Source organism: Polypterus senegalus, chromosome 7 (assembly GCF_016835505.1).
Source record: "Polypterus senegalus isolate Bchr_013 chromosome 7, ASM1683550v1, whole genome shotgun sequence".
Classification (NCBI taxonomy): Eukaryota; Metazoa; Chordata; class Cladistia; order Polypteriformes; family Polypteridae; genus Polypterus; species Polypterus senegalus.
In genome coordinates this window covers 191,745,893-191,765,450 of record NC_053160.1, presented here as the reverse complement: position 1 = coordinate 191,765,450, position 19,558 = coordinate 191,745,893, and the positions used below count along the sequence as shown (strand labels likewise).

General features: G+C 48.8%; 2 protein-coding genes across 5 annotated transcripts in view; one reads left to right on the top strand and one right to left on the bottom strand.

The window, feature by feature from the left end:
• LOC120533105 (microsomal triglyceride transfer protein) overlaps positions 1-5,770 on the bottom strand; it is a 34,902-nt gene extending 29,132 nt beyond the window's left edge. Inside the window, exon 1 of the mRNA XM_039759804.1 lies at positions 5,511-5,770. Coding sequence (XP_039615738.1) covers positions 5,511-5,574 — 64 coding nt within the window. The 5' untranslated portion in view covers positions 5,575-5,770. The remainder of the gene's footprint in view (positions 1-5,510) is intronic.
• trmt10a (tRNA methyltransferase 10A) overlaps positions 1-19,558 on the top strand; it is a 36,229-nt gene that overhangs the window by 6,340 nt on the left and 10,331 nt on the right. The window contains exons 1-3 of one of the 4 annotated variants that reach the window (XM_039759805.1): positions 15,523-15,622; positions 17,414-17,639; positions 18,891-19,053. In XM_039759805.1, coding sequence (XP_039615739.1) covers positions 17,437-17,639; positions 18,891-19,053 — 366 coding nt within the window. In that variant the 5' untranslated portion in view covers positions 15,523-15,622; positions 17,414-17,436. Of the gene's footprint in view, positions 1-15,522; positions 15,623-15,993; positions 16,244-17,252; positions 17,278-17,413; positions 17,640-18,890; positions 19,054-19,558 lie in introns of those variants that run through there. The other 3 variants (XM_039759806.1, XM_039759807.1, XM_039759808.1) reach the window with 3 other exon arrangements.

Sequence of the window (19,558 nt, the reverse complement as noted above, 5' to 3'; positions counted from 1 at the left end):
CCGTGTGGTGGACAGCAAGACGTTAGGGACTTTCAGAACTGGACTTGATGTTAATAAGTGGACAGGACTGGCGCGCTTTGTTGGGCTGAACGGCCTGCTCTCGTCCTGAGGGTCCGAATGTTCGAATTCTAAAAAAACAAACAAGAAAAGCTCTGAATCCCACCAGCCTGCCCAGAGGAGAGCCACCAAAAGGCACTCCCGATGCCACTCAAGGGAGAGGATAACCAAACAAGCCCTGGCAAGGCCACAAGAATCTTTATAAAGAAGGATTTACAAAAAAGAAAATCAATAAGCAATGAACTGTAAAATAATTTACAAAACAAAATACAACAACTTCCGTTAGATGAGTAAAAAGGCCCAGCTGACTGCAGGAGGACAGGGGAGCAGTGCCAGGACACGCTGGGCAGATGACAGAGCCCAGCTGAGCTGGGAAGGACCTTGGGGAGTAGGGGGTTAGAGTTCAGGTGGGCACATCTTGACCCTCAAACACTTGAAAGTGACGATGACGATGATGACTTGTAACTTGGAAAGAGTTCAACTTATAGCAACGTGAAAAGAAAAAGCCCCAGTTCTTAATCCCAAACATCCTGGATGTAAAATCGTCCATTTTGTCTCGAGGTTTGGATTTCTGGATTTCTCCCAGTTGTCCTATGAGAAGACCCTGCTTATGACTTCATCATCCTCACTTACCTAAATAAGTCTGAGGGATTGAATGGTCTCCTCTTGTTTGTCAAAGTTCTGGTCTCTTATGTTAGGTAGATAGGTAAAGAGGAAAGGCACTATAAAATAGATAAGTGAATGATTACCTTACGATAGATAGAGTGAAAGGCGCTATATAATAGACAGATATGAAAGGCACTACACAATTGTTAAAGCAGTGTGACAGGTGGTATGCAAATTAGACGGCTGGACAGGACTGGCACTACATACCCGTCACGGTGGTATTCATGTCGTCCTGGGCACGTTCTTTCTTGCCTGTCTGACCAACATGTAAGACGTTGCCCCCTCTCTTGTTCCATTCCTGTTATTTATTACTAAACCCAAATGAGCCGTGCACAGTGTGGTGGTCCGGTGGCCCCATTTGTGTGGTGGGCACATTACGGCCAGTTTAGTGTTCAGTTTGCCAGCTTTGTGAAGGCTGTCGGAGTTACAGAAGTGATTCATGACAGGTAGACGTTTGCTTAGCAGTTGCTATTAAAGGTTGGCACACTGGCACAGCAGCACTGCCAATCCTCACTTGGCATCGGAGCGGCAGTTCAAAGTGTGCCTGCACTGCCGTCCTGTGACTGAGGCCTCAGAGCGCCTTCAGACGTGCCCAGTGGTTGGTTATCCATAAAGGGCCCAAGCCTGCCATCATTTAACAGACAGGACACTTGAGGGGGGCACATTAGACAGACAGACAGGACCCCCTCTGTGAATTTAGACACTTGACCGTCAGTTAGCAGAAATGGCAAAATCAAAATAAGAAAACAAAGGACATTTGAGGAATGTCTAAAAGAAGCGAGTGCCCACATTTACTGATATAGCGCCTTGTCCCCCGCAGGTCAGTTCTTGTAGGGCTTCATGTTGTCTAAATGTGGGGTCAGTCAGGTGAGGTGACCCAGTCGGGGTCACTTTGACAGTTGGGGTTGTCACCTGCAGTCCTTCGGCAGATGCTTGGCTGGCCTGGCAGGAGTCACCACATGTCACTGCACGACACCTCTGCGGTGATGCCAGCGCCTCGTAGGTGGTGTCCTGTTCCAAAGTGCAAGGGCTGGGCTGGGCACTACGATCTGTCACTACGGCTATGACGTGGCCACAGATAACACGCTGCTGGGTGACGTGTCCTCGAGTTCAGGGAGTCACTTGAGTGCCACGTTAGACTCAGAAGGTTCAGCGTGTTCATCTACTGCTGACCTCTGATATGTCACAGCCGAGGACACGGTGATGTCAACAGTGTGACCGGCACAGCACTTTATGTGAATGAAGTCGAGGAGTGTTAGGGGGATTTGAGGCTTTGTGTTGTCACCACGTGGGCTTTGGAGGTGCCACACTGACTGGGAGGACCGAGGCTTACGAGATTAGGCGATGCCCTCCTTGTTTGTTGTCACATGCCTGTCACACGAGGAGCTGTGAGGTTGTAGTTGTGCTGTCACCTGTGAAGTAAAGCTGGATTGTGACAGCAGAAACTGTGAAAGGCGCTATAACGTTTATCGTATAGCTTTGAGGCTGACGGTCTACCATTGTTTGTGCTATTAGTGCCGACTGAGCGCCCAGAGGTGTTAAATCGTGTGACCCGCCATTGTGTTCACCTCGAGATTTAACGGCTCAGCCCAAACCTGAATCTCCAACATGTCCTCCGTGTCACCTCAGATGAATTGTCACACTGGGACCCTCTGGAGCACCACGGTGCGTTGTGAAAAAGTATTTGCCCCCTTTCGTGATATTCTGTTTTTTGTTTCATTTGATATACGATATAAATTGTTGTCTGTTTGTCACAATGAATCTCTCCAGGTCTTTAGACAGAAATGTGACATGAGATGAGTGAACACAGACCAGCATTTCTAAACCGCTACACCTGCACTGCCCTTGTGAAAAGGTAATTGCCCCCCGAGAGTGCCTCACTCAAACAGCTGACCAAAGCTCACTGATCATCGGACACAAGCAGCCCTATTAGCCCGACGCTCACCACGCCATGACAGTGAACTTGACCCCACAAGAACACGAGGCTTCGATCAAAGGACATTCAGAAGAGACGAGGGACAAAGTTATTGAAACTTCCCAATCAGGAAAAAGTGACAAAGACATTTGACAGACGCTGAGCCTCCAGGGCACCACTGTGTAAATGGAGAGCATGAGGAACAGCGCGGAATCTTACCGGAGAAGGGCGGCCTGCCAAAGTGACCCCAAGGAGACGGAGACGACCCGAGAAGAACATCCCGAACGCTGCAGGCCTCTGTGGCGTCACCTAAGAGCAGCGCTCAGGACGGGAGTCATGGTTGAGGAGCAAGAGGACGCCGCTACAAAGAAAACTGCGATGATCTCCAGGCCTTCTGGGATAATGAGAGACGACACACGGCCCACCACAACTGGAAGAACTTCAGACCGACAGTAAAACGTGACGGTGACGATGTGGAGATGCCACCGTCGAAGTGCGCCTTCCACCAGGAGAATGTCCAGGCAGGTGACCATTGGGTGGTGCAGCAGGATGAAGAGCCGAAACACCAAGACGGGCCTCGTTAAAGTGAACCCCATCTGGACTGACGTCATCGCCCTCTAGTGCCGGAATTCTGTTATGGGTGGCACACCCGGCTGGCAGCTGTCGCCCTCTGGTGTTTATCTCCGTTACAGCTTTACGTGGTCACGAGCCGCATTAGCTAATGGACTAAATCTGAAACTATTTGATATTTCTTGCCCTACGTGTCCCTACAGAGCCTTGGTGTCTCGGTGTCCCCGTGTGTCTGGACCCTTCTTGACCGGCGCGCCCCCCTCTCGATGTCGTTTCTATAAATATCGAGGTGCCTCGCTTGCCTGCTGTCCACTTTGATTCTTCCCGTCTTTGCCTCCTCGTGTGTCTCCCACACTGGCCAATCACAATGCTTGAAGAGACCCCCAAGCCCGCCCCCCACACACACAGAGCTTAGTGTTTTATTATTGGCACACGGACAGAGTTTAGTGAATTTTTTCGCTCACACGCTCATCAGCTGGCAGCACGTCGCCACTCTCAGTGCCCTCATGAGCGAGTAGAACGGGCTCACCTCGAAACTCCTTACCTGAACTAACCGCCTTACCTTGAAATGCTGCCCTCTAGTGTCTGAACTCCATTGCTGGTTTATAGCGTCTTTGCTGTCACGTGATCAGAGTCCAGTGAAATTGTTCCTCGCCTGTGCTAACCTGCAGGTATGTAACACGTGGCACGCCACCGGCACACATGGCAGGACAGAACTTCTGAGTCTACTGTGGTCCCCGTGACCCCGAGTTGGATGAGGTGGATTCAGGACGGTGGCCAGCAGGCTAATCTCACCACAGACCAGCAATCCCACAACAACTCCATCAAACCCAGAGACCTTCTGTGTTCACGGGGTGGGCACATTGGAACTGGGTCAAGTGGCAGAGGTGAGACGTGTGCCCAAACACTGCATCCACAAGGCTGAAACAGACATGATGACGTATGAGGGATGAAAAGACAGAATATGCTTGTCGATGGCTTGGCAGCCCAGCCGGGGTGGTGGGTGGGAAGTTTCCTGCATGTGGCATAGGCTGGCACCCGGTGAACTGCCAAGGCATATTCTGGAAGGCAGCCCTACACGCCCATCACACACCAGCACATGGAGTGACAGCAGGCCAGTCCAGTCAACCCCAAGCAGGCCACGTGAGCACTCGGGCTGTGAGCGGGCAGGGCGCCAGTTGAGAACCCGGGAGCCGTGAGGCAGGAGACCACCCTAAAGACGTGGCGGAGTCTTACAGACCTTAATAAAGCCAGCTGATTCAGAGGGCGCTCATAAACTGGCATTAATGTTGAAATATGGGGTCTAGTGACATGGGTGGGGGTCTTATGTGACTTTTGCTATGAACGTCACCCTCAGCGGTTTTCTCCACTGCACTGATGTCTGGCCTGTCTGACGTCATTTCTCTTAATCATTCACCAAAGCCTGCAGTCCCCCAGAGAGACCCCCCAGCTGACTTGTGTGCGTATTTGTAGAGGACTTTTGTGATTGTTTAGGATTCTGTTGTCCTTTGACTCAAAGTAAAACATTAAAAATCACCGGCGGCACTCGCTCAGCCCGAGTCCACCTGCAGATATCCTGCCTTCAGGGAGAATCCGAGAAATGTTGTGCTGTGAAAGGCGCTATATAACACAAAGATGGAAAGAGGCTGGCAGCCCTTCTACAGGAACGCACGCCAACTCCAGATAAGTCGCGTTAAAAATGAAAGCAGATGAGCCACGAGGCTTTGATACCACAGACGGAGAAAAAGCCACAGTGGCACCGGGCACTCGGGCCGAGCAGCTCAGACCACCGCACTCCAGCCGCGTAAAACACCGAACATCATTTATGGCACATTCTGTCTTAATGAGCGCAAAGTGTTTAATAGAGGGTGAGGACGGACCACCAAGATGGGAAAGCCATATAATGAACAGGCCTGGCACTAATGCAGTCTCTGTGCCACTTCACCCCTCTATATTATATTACATAAAACATCAGCAGGACTGTGCCCACCAGCTCGAAACTGGCCCTCTGGAAGTGAGGCCTGTGATGGACTGGCAGCCCACCCAGGCTCGACTCCAGCTTTGTGCCCCCCTCAGATTGGAGTTCTGCGGCCCACACATGAGATGAAGGTCACAGACTCACGTCACCAGCCTGGACCCCGCTTGTCACACAGCCCTGAGCCAGTTAGGCAGATAGAGAACACTGATGGACTGACTGGGGGGCCCGGGGGGATACGTGAGGCTCCGCACCTCAGCTTGTTGCCCGTTACAGAAAGCGGTGGGATGCTGAGGATGAACGAATGAATGAAATGTGAGGACTGACCTTCGATGGAGGAAGCGTCCAGCAACGGCAGCACAAACAGGCAGAGCAGACCTCCGAGGATCATGGTGGCGGTGGCAGTGGCGGTGGCAGTGGCGGTGGCGGTGGCGGGCTCCTTCTTTGTCTTCTTCTTCTCTGGAGCTGATGAAGGACTACGTGGAGTTTTCAGAATGAAGGGCTGACAGCAGAGAAGCCTCGGGACAACAGAAGCAGAGTTTATCTGTGGAGCAGAGGGCCAGACTCCAAACTCCACGCTCCAGGACTAAGTTCACGCTGCCCTCCCTCAGGTAAATCATTAAACGGCTGAGCCGAGCCACGCCGGGTGGGGGGGCCAAAGGCCGGATGGCTGGCTGGCTGGCTGGCCTGTAAGTGGGCCGCCGGGGCTCGGCTCTTCTTAGAGACCCCGCATCTTTGTGCTTGACTGGCACTTAAGAAAGGCAGTGCCAATGCCCAGACATCTGGAGACCACCAAGCATGTGCTACTGTGTGACTGTACTGCAGTAGGGCCGTGAACAAGGACTCAGCCCCCAAAACTGCTTCCATGTTTGTCTCGGACTTTTTGGTTTCCCTTAATTTGACAGAATACAATTCAGGATGGCAAATACCACAGGAGGCTTCAGAATGAATCCAAAGGCAAGAACTTGGCACTCAGCGCCCACCCAAAAAGACAAAAGGAGGGACCCTCCTAATCAACTGACAATAAAAGAGAAAGTCGAGCACAGGCCGGGTCTGCCTGTCGTGGTGGAAGTTGATTCTGCAGCGGGCACAGAAAGCCCTGAGACCCCCTTCACTTTCTGCTCACTTTATTGTGTTGCAGGTTTTTTGCCAGTCAGTCCACAACAACAACGCCAACATTTATTTTATCCATCCCTTATCCAACCCGCCATATCCTAACCACAGGGTCACGGGGGTCCGCTGGAGCCAATCCCAGCCAGCACAGGGCACAAGGCAGGAAACAAACCCCGGGCAGGGCGCCAGCCCACCACAGACATTTATTTCTGCCGCACATTTTCATACAAACAATGGAGCTCAAAGTGCTTTATTCAAATTAGGGAACACTAATTAACATAGAATAAAAGTAAGGAGGACAGAAAAAACAAAAAAACAAAACTCCAGATGGCTGGAGAAAAAAAAGAAAATCTGTAGGGGGCCACGAGACCACCGGCCCAGCCCCCTCTAGGCATTCTACCTGACATCAGTGACCTCAGTCAGTATCCCATAATAACAAAGTGAAAAGGTGTTTGCAGACAAATGTACCAATTTATTAAGAGTCACAAACTCAGAGCTCTCATTCGTGGACGTATTCAGACCCTTAACTTCAACCCCGTTGGCAGCAATGCCAGCTTGGGGTCTTCTTGGCCGAGTCTCTCCAAGCTTTGCACACCTGGACTGCACAGCTGATGCCATTTCCTCCTGGCAGGTCCTCTCACGCTGCGTTCGACTGGATGAGAAGTGTTGCCATCTTCAGGTCTCTCCACACAAGTCGGGGCTTTGGGTGGGACACTCGGGGACTTGTCCTGAAGCCACCCCAGCAGTGCCCTGGCTCTATGCTTCAGGTCACTAAGCCACCTGGCCAGTCTTAGGTGGCATGAACTCTGCAGCAGATTCTCTTCAGGGACCTCTCTGTATTTGGCTGCAATTCCAGCCTGGTACCGTCATAGGATGCCACCTGTGCCATTCGTGACATCTCCTGGCTACTAAATACTCCATGGTCAGCTGTCAGTGGTCTTCTAACAAAGTGGGCACAACTGGGAACAACAGCAACTCAGCCACAAAGTGGTGGACCACATGAAATCACAGAGCAGGGACAGCGCATGCTGAGGTGGGCACAAGTCACCACCTCTCTGCAGAGTCCATAGCTACAGACCCCCAAAAGCTCAAGAACAGTGCGGTGTAGAGAGAGGGGGAGCTTCATGGAGCGAATGGGGTCTCCACGGCCGAGCAGCTGCAGCCAAGCCTGACGTCACCAAGTGCCATGCAGACTGTCGGATGCAGTGGTGTATGTGATGCTGGTCCCGCCACGTCTCCATGAGTCTCTGTCCTCGTGCCCTCAGAGTCATCTTTATTTCACTAAAGAGCGACATCTGCCTGACCAGACCACCACAAACGTCTGGTTGATGGAGTGCTGCTGAGATGGCGGTCTTTCTGAAAGCTTTTCCTGTTTCCGCATTTCCAGAGCTTCTGGAGCTCAGTTAGGCGGGCAGTGTGGTGCAGTGGTGAAGGCTTTGGACTTCAAACCCTGAGGTTGTGGGTTCAAATCCCACCGCTGACACCACTGAGCAAGTCACTTCACCTGCCTGGTTGCTCCAGTTGTGTCATAAATGTTGTAAGCCCCCTTGAATTAAGACATCAGTCAAAATAAGTCAAATATGAAATATCAGAACAGGGATGTCCAGCTCCGGTCCTGGTGGGCCGCAGTGGCTGCAGGTTTTCATTCTAACCCTCTTCTTACTTAGCGAGTTGCCTTTGCTGCTCATTCACTCGTTTTGCCTTCGTTTTCAGTAACGTAACTCGGACCCCTTTGTTGTTTCTTCTTCCAAACAATAAGGAGACACAAAACGAGCTGCCAACCTGAAAAAAAAAAAGAAAGCTGAGGGTCTCGGTCAGGTGGGTCTGCTCAGGTCACTGAAACATCTCGACGGTGGTCTTAGAGAAAAAAAACTGTGGCAGAACGAGAGCAGCGACAAGTCCTCTTTAATAAACCGCTTTAATAAACCCCTGTGTGTGTCCAGGTGTCCAGGTGTCCAGGTGTCCGTGTGTGTCTTCTGGTGAAGTGCGTAGGCGCGGGGCCACACGGCACGTGTTCAGTCTCTAGCTGTGTGTGCAGAGAGACAGACAGACAGACAGACAGACAGACAGACAGACAGACAGACACACACGAGACACACACAGGCGCGCGCGTGTATTGTTGTAATGTCACTTTTCTTGGTGGTTTATTAAATTACAGATTTTTCAAATGTTCATTTTTTCCCCTGTGCTTAAAACTTGTTAAAAAAAGAGTGTTTAGCGAGCGGCTGGCAGCGGTATAGCGCACACTACTGCAGTGTTAGTTTTCTCTGTTGTTCAATGTTTTTACATTTACTTTACTATCACTCTGTGCATTCAATGGTATAATTAACTATATTTGTGCTTACAAACTTAAAAAATATATTTAAATAGAGTTCACACGGTCTAGGACGGATTAATTGTATTTACACTAGCAAAGTACCCGCACTGCGCAGCGGCGAAGTACTGCCTTAAAAGTTTTATTAAGAAGAAAATTAAACCTTTTTAAACTGAGTGTAAATCTCCCAATAATTATTTGTTAGGATCTCTTTGTATACCACATTGTGAGTTCGCCCTCCGGTTGTAATCTGACCAAGCTGTGCGCTGAGCTTACTCTTGAGCATGTAACATACAGTCGGCCATGTGAACAGTAATCTTGTCTCAAATCTCACAGCTTGGATTGCTGCTGTCATAATCGGTTTGAGTTTCATGGTTTGTTTCAATGACGACAGTATTTGTAGGACTTGCTGTGTTGAAGTGACATTCGGCATCTGTCAAGCGTTGTAAGCACACAACCGGTTTCATCGATAAAATCACATCCAGCTTTTGAGAGTTTAAACATCAAAGTGTCCACTACTGAAATCGTCACCTGTCAATCTAAGATGTTTAAGAGGCATTGGCGGTTGTCCAAAGGTGTAAAATATTTGGCCATTTCGGTACACTTGAAAGCGACAACCGAACAATTCAGCGGCAGCCATCAACTCACATGCAGATCCATAGGTGAAGGGCTTAAGCATTTCACTCTTCTAGTGCTCCTGTGTAGTCTAATTATCTCCTGTACGTCATCAGTCCACACCTTGAACCTGTCCAGTCATTCAATACATAAGACACAATGGATATCAAGAGTGAGCCTGATATGGCCGTGCAATATGTAACACAGAGAATGGAAAAGGCAGGCGCCATCTCTGGGCATGGAAACCACTCGGTAAGTGACAGTTCTTTGATCGATGGTGATCACCTCGATAGACATGTTAATGGGGTACGGTTGGAATGATAAAGGAAATGGGTACCTGAACAATGTAAAGTAAGTCTAAAATACCTACACAATAACTATAATCGTAATAAACGAACAATAAAACAGCGGAGAAGCCGTGGATTAAATAAAAAGGCTGCAGTTATCAGCAGGGAGACGTGAATCCCATGGCGAAGCAAGGAAGGGAATGAAGAGACCGGAGTGACGGACGGCCAATAATGTGGGAGGTGTTAAGATGGGGACCCAACGCCACCTCACACGGTGACCGAGCTGCAGGCTATGGACGTATATATGTACGTAAGTAGGATTCAGTTAGCGTTGGGAACCCGCGTACCAAATTTCTTGAAGATGGGCCCATAAGTAACAAAGACCATTGAAAAGTTCAATATGGCGGCCAACAGTGGCATCATACCACCGAAATAAGTATGTACATTGGTTTCGGTTAGCGCAGGGAAGCCGCCTACCAAATTTCGTGAAGGTGGGGCCATAAATAAGAAAGTTCAACATGGCGGATGTTGTCGACCATTATGACCGTTCCGCATAGAATTTCGAAATGAAACCTGCTTAACTTTTGTAGGTAAGCTGTAAGGAATGAGCTGCCAAATGTCAGCCTTCTACCTACATGGGAAGTTGGAGAATTAGTGATGAGTCAGTGATGAGTGAGTGAGTCAGTGAGGGCTTTGCCTTTTATAAGTGTAGATACAATCCTATGGGGGAAATTACTTTGGGTTACAACCGGAGTTTTGCAATGCATTATGGTCGTGACCCGAGGTTCCACTGTATTACTGAGAGAGAAAATGAAAGGCACACAATCCAGTGACGCACATACAGCCACATACCAGGTCCCTTGCCATTTAGTATCGACTGTTCCTACTACTGTCTATGCACTGCTGTTCTCGCGCCCGCTATTGTAACGAGCTTAATGTCTAGTATTCAATAACGCCTTTCATTAACAGGATGAATCAGCTTCTCATTAAGAAACTGGTGGTCGTCTGTCGGCTCGTCTCACGTCTCAACTCAGAGGACCAAATCCTTAAAAACAGGGGGCTATGAAAATGAAGGGTAAAGGAGTTCATTAGCAGTGAGAACTGATTAGGAGAAGAGTCTGAATGAAAAGCTGCAGCCACTGCGGCCCACCAGGACCGGCGTTGGACACCCCTGTGTTTGAGTGACCATTGGATTCTTGGTCACCTCCCTCATGAAGGACCTTCTTGCCTAATTTCTCAGTTTGGCCCGATGGTCAACTCCAGTAAGAGTCCTGATGGTTCCAAATGGGAGCTTTAGTGGTGGTCAGAGCTCCGCCTCCCCATGGGGGTCTCCAGACGGTTCCTTGGACTTCACGGCTTTGTGGTTTTGTCCTGGCGTGTAGTGTGAAGTGCGGGTGCTCACAGGTACAGGTGTGCCTTACTAGGGGACGTCCAGTCACTTGGGTTTGTCACACGCAGGTGGACTCCAATCAGAGCTCTCAACGCACCTCAAGCAGGAGGCACCTGAGCACAACATGGAGGTCCGCAGTGAAGGGCCCACCAATGAGAGATTTCAGTGTTTGATTTGTAGTAAATCTGCAGATCTGTCTGAAAATACCTTCTATTCCTAAACGTATCGGGACCCCCCCACCCCCAAATCGCTGAATTTCGGTGTTCCAGTCCCTTCCATGGCCACAGGTGTATAACATCAAGCACCTTGGCATACAGACTGCAGTGGGTTGCTCTCAGGAGCTCAGTGAATTCAGGCCTGGTATAATCATAGGATACCACCTGTGCCATTCATGACATCCAGGTCACTAAGCCACCTGGCCAGTCTTAGGTGGCATGAACTCTGCAGCAGATTCTCTTCAGGGACCACTCTGTATTTGGCTGCAATTCCAGCCTGGTACCGTCATAGGATGCCACCTGTGCCATTCGTGACATCTCCTGGCTACTAAATACTCCACGGTCAGCTGTCAGTGGTCTTCTAACAAAGTAGGAGCAACTGGGAACAACAGCAACTCAGACACAAAGTGGTGGGCCACATGAAATCACAAAGCAGGGACAGCGCATGCTGAGGTGGGCACAAGTCGCCATCTCTCTGCAGAGTCCATAGCTACAGACCCCCAAAAGCTCAAGAACAGTGCGGCGTAGAGAGGGGGGAGCTTCATGGAGCGAATGGGGTCTCCACAGCCGAGCAGCTGCAGCCAAGCCTGACGTCACCAAGTGCCATGCAAAGCGTCAGATGCAGTGGTGTGAAGCCCACCATAACGCCACTGGACTCGAGAGCAATGGAGACGCGTCCTCTGGACTGACAAATCACGCAATCCGATGGACGGGTCTGGGGTTGGCGGGACTCGCCTGACTGCAATGTGCCAAGTGTAAAGTTTAGTGGAGGGCCGATTATGGGGTGGGGTTGGCCTCGGCCCCTTAGGTCCAGTGACAGGAACTCTTAATGCTTCAGCATACAAAGCCATTTTGAGGGAACAGTTTGTGGATGATAACAGGACTGGGCACACATCAGGGCACAGAGCACAAGGTGTATAAAGAAATGGAGGAGCGAGGACCTGGACTGGCCTGCACAGAGCCTGACAGACCACCTTTGGGATGAATTCGAGCGGAGACTGCGAGTGAGCGAGTGAGCCAGGCCTTCACGTCCAACATCACGCCTGACCTCACAGATGCTCTCCTGGTCACAAATCCCCCTAAACACAGTCCTGCACAACAGAAGAGCTGCAAAGGGTGGGCCGACACCACATGAAGAAGGGGATGGCATTAAAGTTCATGTGGGTGTAAAGGCAGGCGTCCCGCTACTCTTGGCAGGGCAGGACGTCTTCACTTTGTCATCTTGGATTATTGAGTGTAGACAGGTGGGCAGAAACAGCCAGTTTAGTCAGTCAGTCAGTCAGTCAGTCGTAATCTCCACTTAAAATGAGACATAAAACTCAATAAACTGCGCAGAGTGAGAAGTGAGAAGAGCTCTGAAGAAGTTCACAGTGCATGTGAGCCCCAGGGGGTGAAAGGCCTCCTAAGTAGCTGAGAACAAGCAAGATGGAGTCCGACGGCCATCAAGCAAGGAAACGACGAGACTCGGGCAGGCCCATAGCAGGGGGCTGGCAGTGACCGTTAGCGGGGGTTCAGCATCTGACCAGAGGAGGACCTGCCGGTGTGAGGGGGCCAGCAGATGACTTTACTTAAATGTATCTCAGTGGGAAACGTTTCATGAAGAAATCAAATCGCCTCAACGTCTTAAATCGTCGACACACGGTTTGTCTCATTTATGAAGTTAAACATTAGAGCGGGAGAAGCCCACGCCGTCCATCACGAGGCTGGGTGGTCTTGGGGCGAGCAGCCCAACTCATAAAGTGAAGGAGCCAAGTCCTCAGCTAGGAGAAGGAAAACCTAAAAGTACAACACAGTAAAGAAGAGCCAGAAACAAACGGCCATCCTTATAATTTAGTAGAGACATCAAATGGCACCCGCGCTCTTTGTGATGAGGGCTACGAGTGCCACGTCTGAAAACCCGAGCTTTGGGGTGGCACCCGTGTGGCTCTTCAGGTTGGTTTTAAAGTCTCTGTTGTTAGACACACGTCTTTGTAGAAACGCGCAGAACAATACCAGGGTTATGAAAACATTCTGATTGTTTGTGGTGAGAAGAGGATTTGACCTTTTATGAAACAGTCACGAGAACAAAATGAAAAGGTTTGGGGATGGCCAGCCTGTATACTGAAAAACAGAAAAGAAAAGAAAAGACGTCTTTAGAGAAGTGGAGTTCACAGCCAAACTGACTACCAAGTCGAGTCTGCTCTATAAATATGGCGGTGAGGAGGAAGAGGTGGAGTCAGGGCAGCCGGAACAGGAACTGATGTGGCAGGAAGGGGGATTCTGGGTACCAGAAATGATGTCATCAGTGGGTGGACCGATGGTGATGTCATTGAGAGGCAGGGCCTTCGGCTAAACTGCAGAGGAACAAGAGGAGAGAAGATCAGGTGAGTGCCAAGCTGCAGTCTGTCTGACGAATGACACAATGTGAGCCTGTGAAGTGACCCCCATGCACACGCGTGTGCCAACATGTAATGAGGTGTAATTAGTACGATGAAAGTCGTGCTTGCCTGACAACAGACAAAAATACAGAAAAAAAAAAAACAAAAAGTGAATGAAAGAAAGGCCGGTGCCAGTCTTACACGTCACTTTGGGTAAAAGCAGCAGCCGACGTGTGACAAGAAGCTCGTAGTTCGGACAGGATGGCCGCGGGCCTTATGGAGTCCAAGAAGTGTCAGTCTGATCAGTCCGGCTGGACTCCAGCAAGCGCTCTTGTTTAGGACCCTCTTACAGCCCACTGTTGAGTCACGTGAAACTGTCACTTTGGTCAAAGCTAAACCTTCCTATTATTCTCCATGAATGAGTGACGACGACACTATCACGTTATTTTTAAAACGTCCCCTTTGCTTAAATGTCCGGCGGCCGCCACCACTGAGTCACCACAACCCACAGTGTCCTTGAGTGTAAATTCAGGTGGCAGCGTCCCAATGCTATAATGATGCTGTATTTTATTTTTATAGCGCCTCACAAACAGTCCAACAGGTACAAACATGACAGCACAGACGATTCCTTTATTGTTATATTAAATGATATAAACTGAACTGTCAGGGAGTGGATTTAATAAACAGAGACGGACACAAACTTCTCTCCTGAAGAATTTCTACGTCTATACTGTAAATACAGCGGGGCTCATAACCACTGAACACGTCACACAACTTCACTAACAGACGTCTTTGCTTTGCTGTCTTTGTCCGTGTGGATTACTTGGGTGGTTACTGACGTCTGGTGTACATTTCATGTGAATACAGTTGCTCACTTATTTTCCCCAGTATATATATATATATATATATATATATATATATTGTACTGTATATTCACGTCTGCGTGGATTCTCGTTGCGGCTCTGCAGCCTTCCTCCCACATTACCTGTAAGAGCCAATCTAAGAACGTTAGCCGTGATGTTCAGACTCTCCCAAGTGTCCTCTATAGCAGCCTCACACCGTGACTGAGGTACGAGGTACTCTTTTAGTACTTGAACCTCCTCAGCTTTTTCTGTGATAACCGAACGTGAAACACGGACACTCGGAGCGGCTCACCGACACAACGATGGCTTTCCATTTTCTGACCGCATGGCCCCCGAGTGTAGGACAGGAGCTTAAACTCATCCCTAAACCTTACACACCCAATACAAGAACGTTCTCTTTAGTTCTCTTTCTGCTTTGAGGTCTGCTAAACCTTTTCAAACAAAGATACCTGAACTGTGGAATTGCTGCATTAGGCGTCACACCAAATCGTTCTGTGAAGTAAACCGAAGCTGCAGAATTCTGGGCAATCGGAGCTCCATTCCCAAAGGGGTGAAAGTTAGATTAAATGGTGCCGGGTGAATGGCAGTGTGCCCAGCTAAGGACTGGCACCCTGCCCATGACCTGCTTCAGCCTTGTGCTCAATGCTGCCAGGATGGGCTCCAGCCTCCTGGAAAAATAAAAGTGGATTTAGGGGGTCTGCGAATGTTACAATTGCAATCTCACATACATTGATATTCAACGTTACAGATCATGATGATACAGGATCAATAAACAGGAGCTTTGTAAATCTATTCTAAAAAAGGTAAGTTAGCGCCCTAATTTAGATCTACCGAAACAGCTTAAACAAAGCACTTAAGGCTCATCATTCACAAAAGGCAACAACAAACAACACATCGATAAAGTAGCCCGAAAATGACACGAACTACTTTAAGCGCCACTCTCGCTATCAGACTTCCCTCTGCTGTTTGTAAAGTTGGTTCTTTCTACTCTACTCGTAAACAACATCCTGTAGAATTGTAACTCATAAGCGCTGGAAAACATACAAACAAAAACCATTAAAAACCATTAAGGACCATAAAGAATAAAGACGCAGCGCGCACCTTTCGCACGCACACGCACACGCACTCGCACTCTAGCAGGGCGGACGGGCGGGCACAATGAGCGCGCGCAGTCCCATCAGCCCTCGCGGATGGACCGGTTGTGGCGCGTGTTGATGATGTCATTGGCGTGTTCCACGTGTGTTGTAGCCGCTGCTACGCCAGTGTTGTTATTCTGAAGTTCCAGGTAAGACTCGGTTTACGGTTGGTGTGCAGCGGTTTTAGTTTTAAGGAGCGTCCGACTGTAAATCGAATGCATTTTTTTAGTGCCATTAAAAAGGAGATTTTGGACAAATCTTTTATTTTTGACATAGCATAACAAAAACGTATTGGAATGTAATTAATGTAATTTCCAGTTAGCGTCCGATTCAAGTTTACGGTTCTAGTGGAAGACGTTCATTGTGGCGGCGTCGCGGGTAGGCAATTAAATGGAATGAAGGGCAGCGCCTGGCACTCACTAAGAGACAATTCACCTCACCTGCATGTCCGTGTGGGTCGTGGGAAGAACACATCTGTGCCCCTGCGGGTTGCACGTTTGAGCCTCTTACACCTTCGTACAGTGTCGTTCGCAGTCTGACTTTGTTGGCGTCGTTATTTGTACATTTATACTTGTTGGCATAGTGTGTGGCATGCTAGCCAAGGGAGGATGGGCATGGCCAGACCAGGCCGGGTCTCGGGGGGCAGTTTGACTGGAGCGCCAGAGAAGCTTCTAGAAAGAGGGAACGAAAACCGTGAAGAAGTGAGGCGTCCAGGGCACGTCTGTCACGCAAGACCTGCGGGATTTGGAGCAGAAGGGATGCCAGCGGTGGTAGGCGCGATCTTAAACTGAATCGAGCGGTTCGTTCGTTCGCTGCTATTCACCGCGAGGCTTTCACGTTCTTTTCTTTGAACGACTTGACAAACGGACGGCGGAATCAAATTCCAGATCACTTAGACGCGTCGTTTAATTGAATGTCTTGTGTCGTTGTCGCCTGGCTGCAGTTGTAATGTGCAAAGCCCCCAAAGCCTTGCTGGCGTTACCGCTTTATTCAAATGGGAATTTCAGTGTCGCGTTTTTAAAAATTAACGAAACACGTTTCCCCAGCACGAGATATTTATTGGAAGTTGGCGTTATTGATAGATAGACAGACAGACGGACATTTGGCTTTTCACAGAAGCTCAATAAATAAGAAATACACACAAAAATTACTTAAGAAATAAAAAGCAGAAAACGTCTGACCAGAGCCGTGCAGTTGGTCAATTTGTAACTGGACTGATGGCTTTAGTGTGTGGAGTGAAAGCACGCAAGGTACTCGCTGCCATTGTGGCTTTTTATATTAGTTGTTAAAGAAGTTCTAAACGTCGAGCAGCATTAAACATAAGATGAAGTGTAGACAATTTAAAAATAGGTCATTTCTATCAATTGCTGGAAGAAAACAATATTTAACTGTGAAACTGGAAATCTTTGCATATTATATTACAGTCACATCTAGTTGGAGTTGCTGCTTTTCTGCCGACTCCACTAACCTGAGAATTGCTTCTGACTAAGCCACAGGTAAAGGGGGCGGCCCCACTGAGGCCTGTACAGGTATGAAGGACCCCCGTACCACCTCTGTAAGGATTCCCCCTGAATGGTTGGATGGCTGGAAGTCCTCCGAGAGAGAGGCTGTGCAGCGTTGCTCATAGTGGCGCTCCGTTCGTCTGTCCTCCATGACTGAGCCCACCTTTGTGGTCATCTGGTTGATTCGGTGGTCCTCTCTTGAGGTGACGTTACTGGCCATCACGGAGTAAAGGATGCGGTCTCCCAAGAAAGAAGAGTCTAAGAGAGAGCGCTTAAAAATAAATCCACAAATTGAATAAGAGGTGTGAGCCTCTGCTGTCAAAATGGATGTAATTTGTGCTAATATGTTAGTCACATAACATGAATGTCACTGGCTAAAACGACAAGGTGACAACACAAGTCCTCATCTGACTCTCTTAAACTGGCCTTTCTTTCCAGGTGTCACATGGAATTTCAAAAACATGTCATTCGAAGCAGAGGATAACAGGAATACCACGCCTAAGTCGGGCGATGATGGAGCCAGCAAGGAATTGTGTGTGGCAGGTGTGCGGGAGACAAGCGGCCATAATGGGACCCTGGAGGGACAAACTGGGACGATGTCAAAGAAGCAGATGAAGAGGTTAATGAGAAACAAACAGTGGGAGGAAGAGCGAGAACTGAGAAAGTAAGTGGCCTGTCATTCACACGTGCGAGTCTGTCCTCGTTGTGCTCAGTGATGTGGTAACTGATAGAGTCAGGGAGGACCTTCCATTATCTCTTTAATGCTACAACATCCATCCATTATCCAACCCACTACAGGGTCCAGGGGGTCTGCTGGAGACAATCCCAGCCAGCACAGGGCGCAAGGCAGGAACAAACTTCGGCAGGGTGCCAGCCTACCGCAGGGCACACACACCAAGCACAATTTAGGACCACCAATGCACCTGACCTGCATGTCTTTGGACTGTGGGAGGAAACCCACGCAGACACGGGGAGAACAAGCAAACTCCACACAGGGAGGACCCGGGAAGCGAACCCTTAAGGGTCTCCTAACTGCAAGGCAGCAGCGCTACCCACTGCGCCACCATGCCACCCTTGCTACAACAGTAGAGCACAAATAGAAGCTTGGACTTTAGATCCTTTGAAAATTGACCCCATGTTATTTTGGAGAAATGAGGTGAATAGGACTGGTGGGCTTGTTGGGCTGTCACGGTGTATTCTGTATAGCAACATAAAGGCAAACTCCAGAAATAACAAACCTCTGGACAAAATGGAGGAGTCTTCATCCAGGATATGCAGGATAAATAGCTTGGTTTGTATTGCAGTCTATTGCTATTAATTGAAATTGAGCCAAGTAGCGAGTCGTCATCAAACTCACGTCGCTGAGGGTCCTGCTGCACCCGACTGGTCAGCCCTCTCATCTCCAGCCACCTCCTCGGAGTCTTCTTGGTGAACACCCGGGCATTGCAGCTCAGCCGAGCTCAGAAGTCGCCCACTGGCCCTCTGGTTGTGCCCTTGTTGTATCTCAGATGGAAGTTCTTTTATTGTAAATCCATTCAAAGCTTAACCGCCTTTTTACTTTCTCGTATGTGAAGTACAGGCAAGTATTGTAATCGTCCAGAAATTCAACCTCGAGACTTTGATGAATCTCGATGTGTTAGCCACCCTAGTGTCTGAATTGGAATTGTGTGTGCCCGTGTCCTCGTGTGTGTCTGTAAACACGATAACTTGAGTTCGCTTTCACTCGGGTCAACCAAATTTTTTGGTGCAACATGTAGATTTCTGTCACTTTTTGGGCCCTCTCCGCTGACCAGAAGGGCTACTTTACCTTTTATTCTTCTTCTGAAAGTAAGATTTCTTTTTTTTTTATTAGATATTACTACTCCATATTATTTTGTTTCCTTATTTGTTTTATCATCCTGCTTCTTATCAAAAGGCAAAAACGAAAGGAGAAGAAACAGAAGAGAAAGTTAGAACGACAGTGTCAAGGGGAGACTGGCACAGAGGGCACCTTTAAGAAGCACATCCGGAGAGAAGTGGTGCCCAGCCAAACCCGCCTTGTGATTGACTGCAGCTTCGACAGCCTAATGGCGTTTAAGGTACTGCAGTTCTCTTTGTAAAGGCGTTCACTCCGACGTCCTGCTGCTGCCTTCACTGAAATGCAGCCGAGGACTAAGAATGTTGTGTTAACATACGGGATTCGAACGCATCTTCTGACGTCCACCCAGCTTTATAAAAGTCGCTTCTCATTGTAATTAAGCAAACACTTAACAGTTACGAGAGTTTAACTTACTAGGATTGGATAAGAAGCGCCAACGTGGATATGACCTGAGATTCCTTGTCTTTTAAAACAAGGCCTGAATACATTTTGAGATGAAGAAGAATTTATAAAAACTCAGAAACAAGAGCCTGATGATGATGATGGTTTGTGTGATTCCTGTTTCTCGTACCAAAGATATCCAGGAGCTCCTCGTCTCCTTCATGTGTAAAGTGAAGTACTTTGTGAGGATGCGAGGCCTAGTCCTGTATCATCGTATTGTGACCCCTCTGAGGACGTCCTCTTAGTGATGGTGGGGTGCAATCCTGGTGGTGTCGACCTCCTTG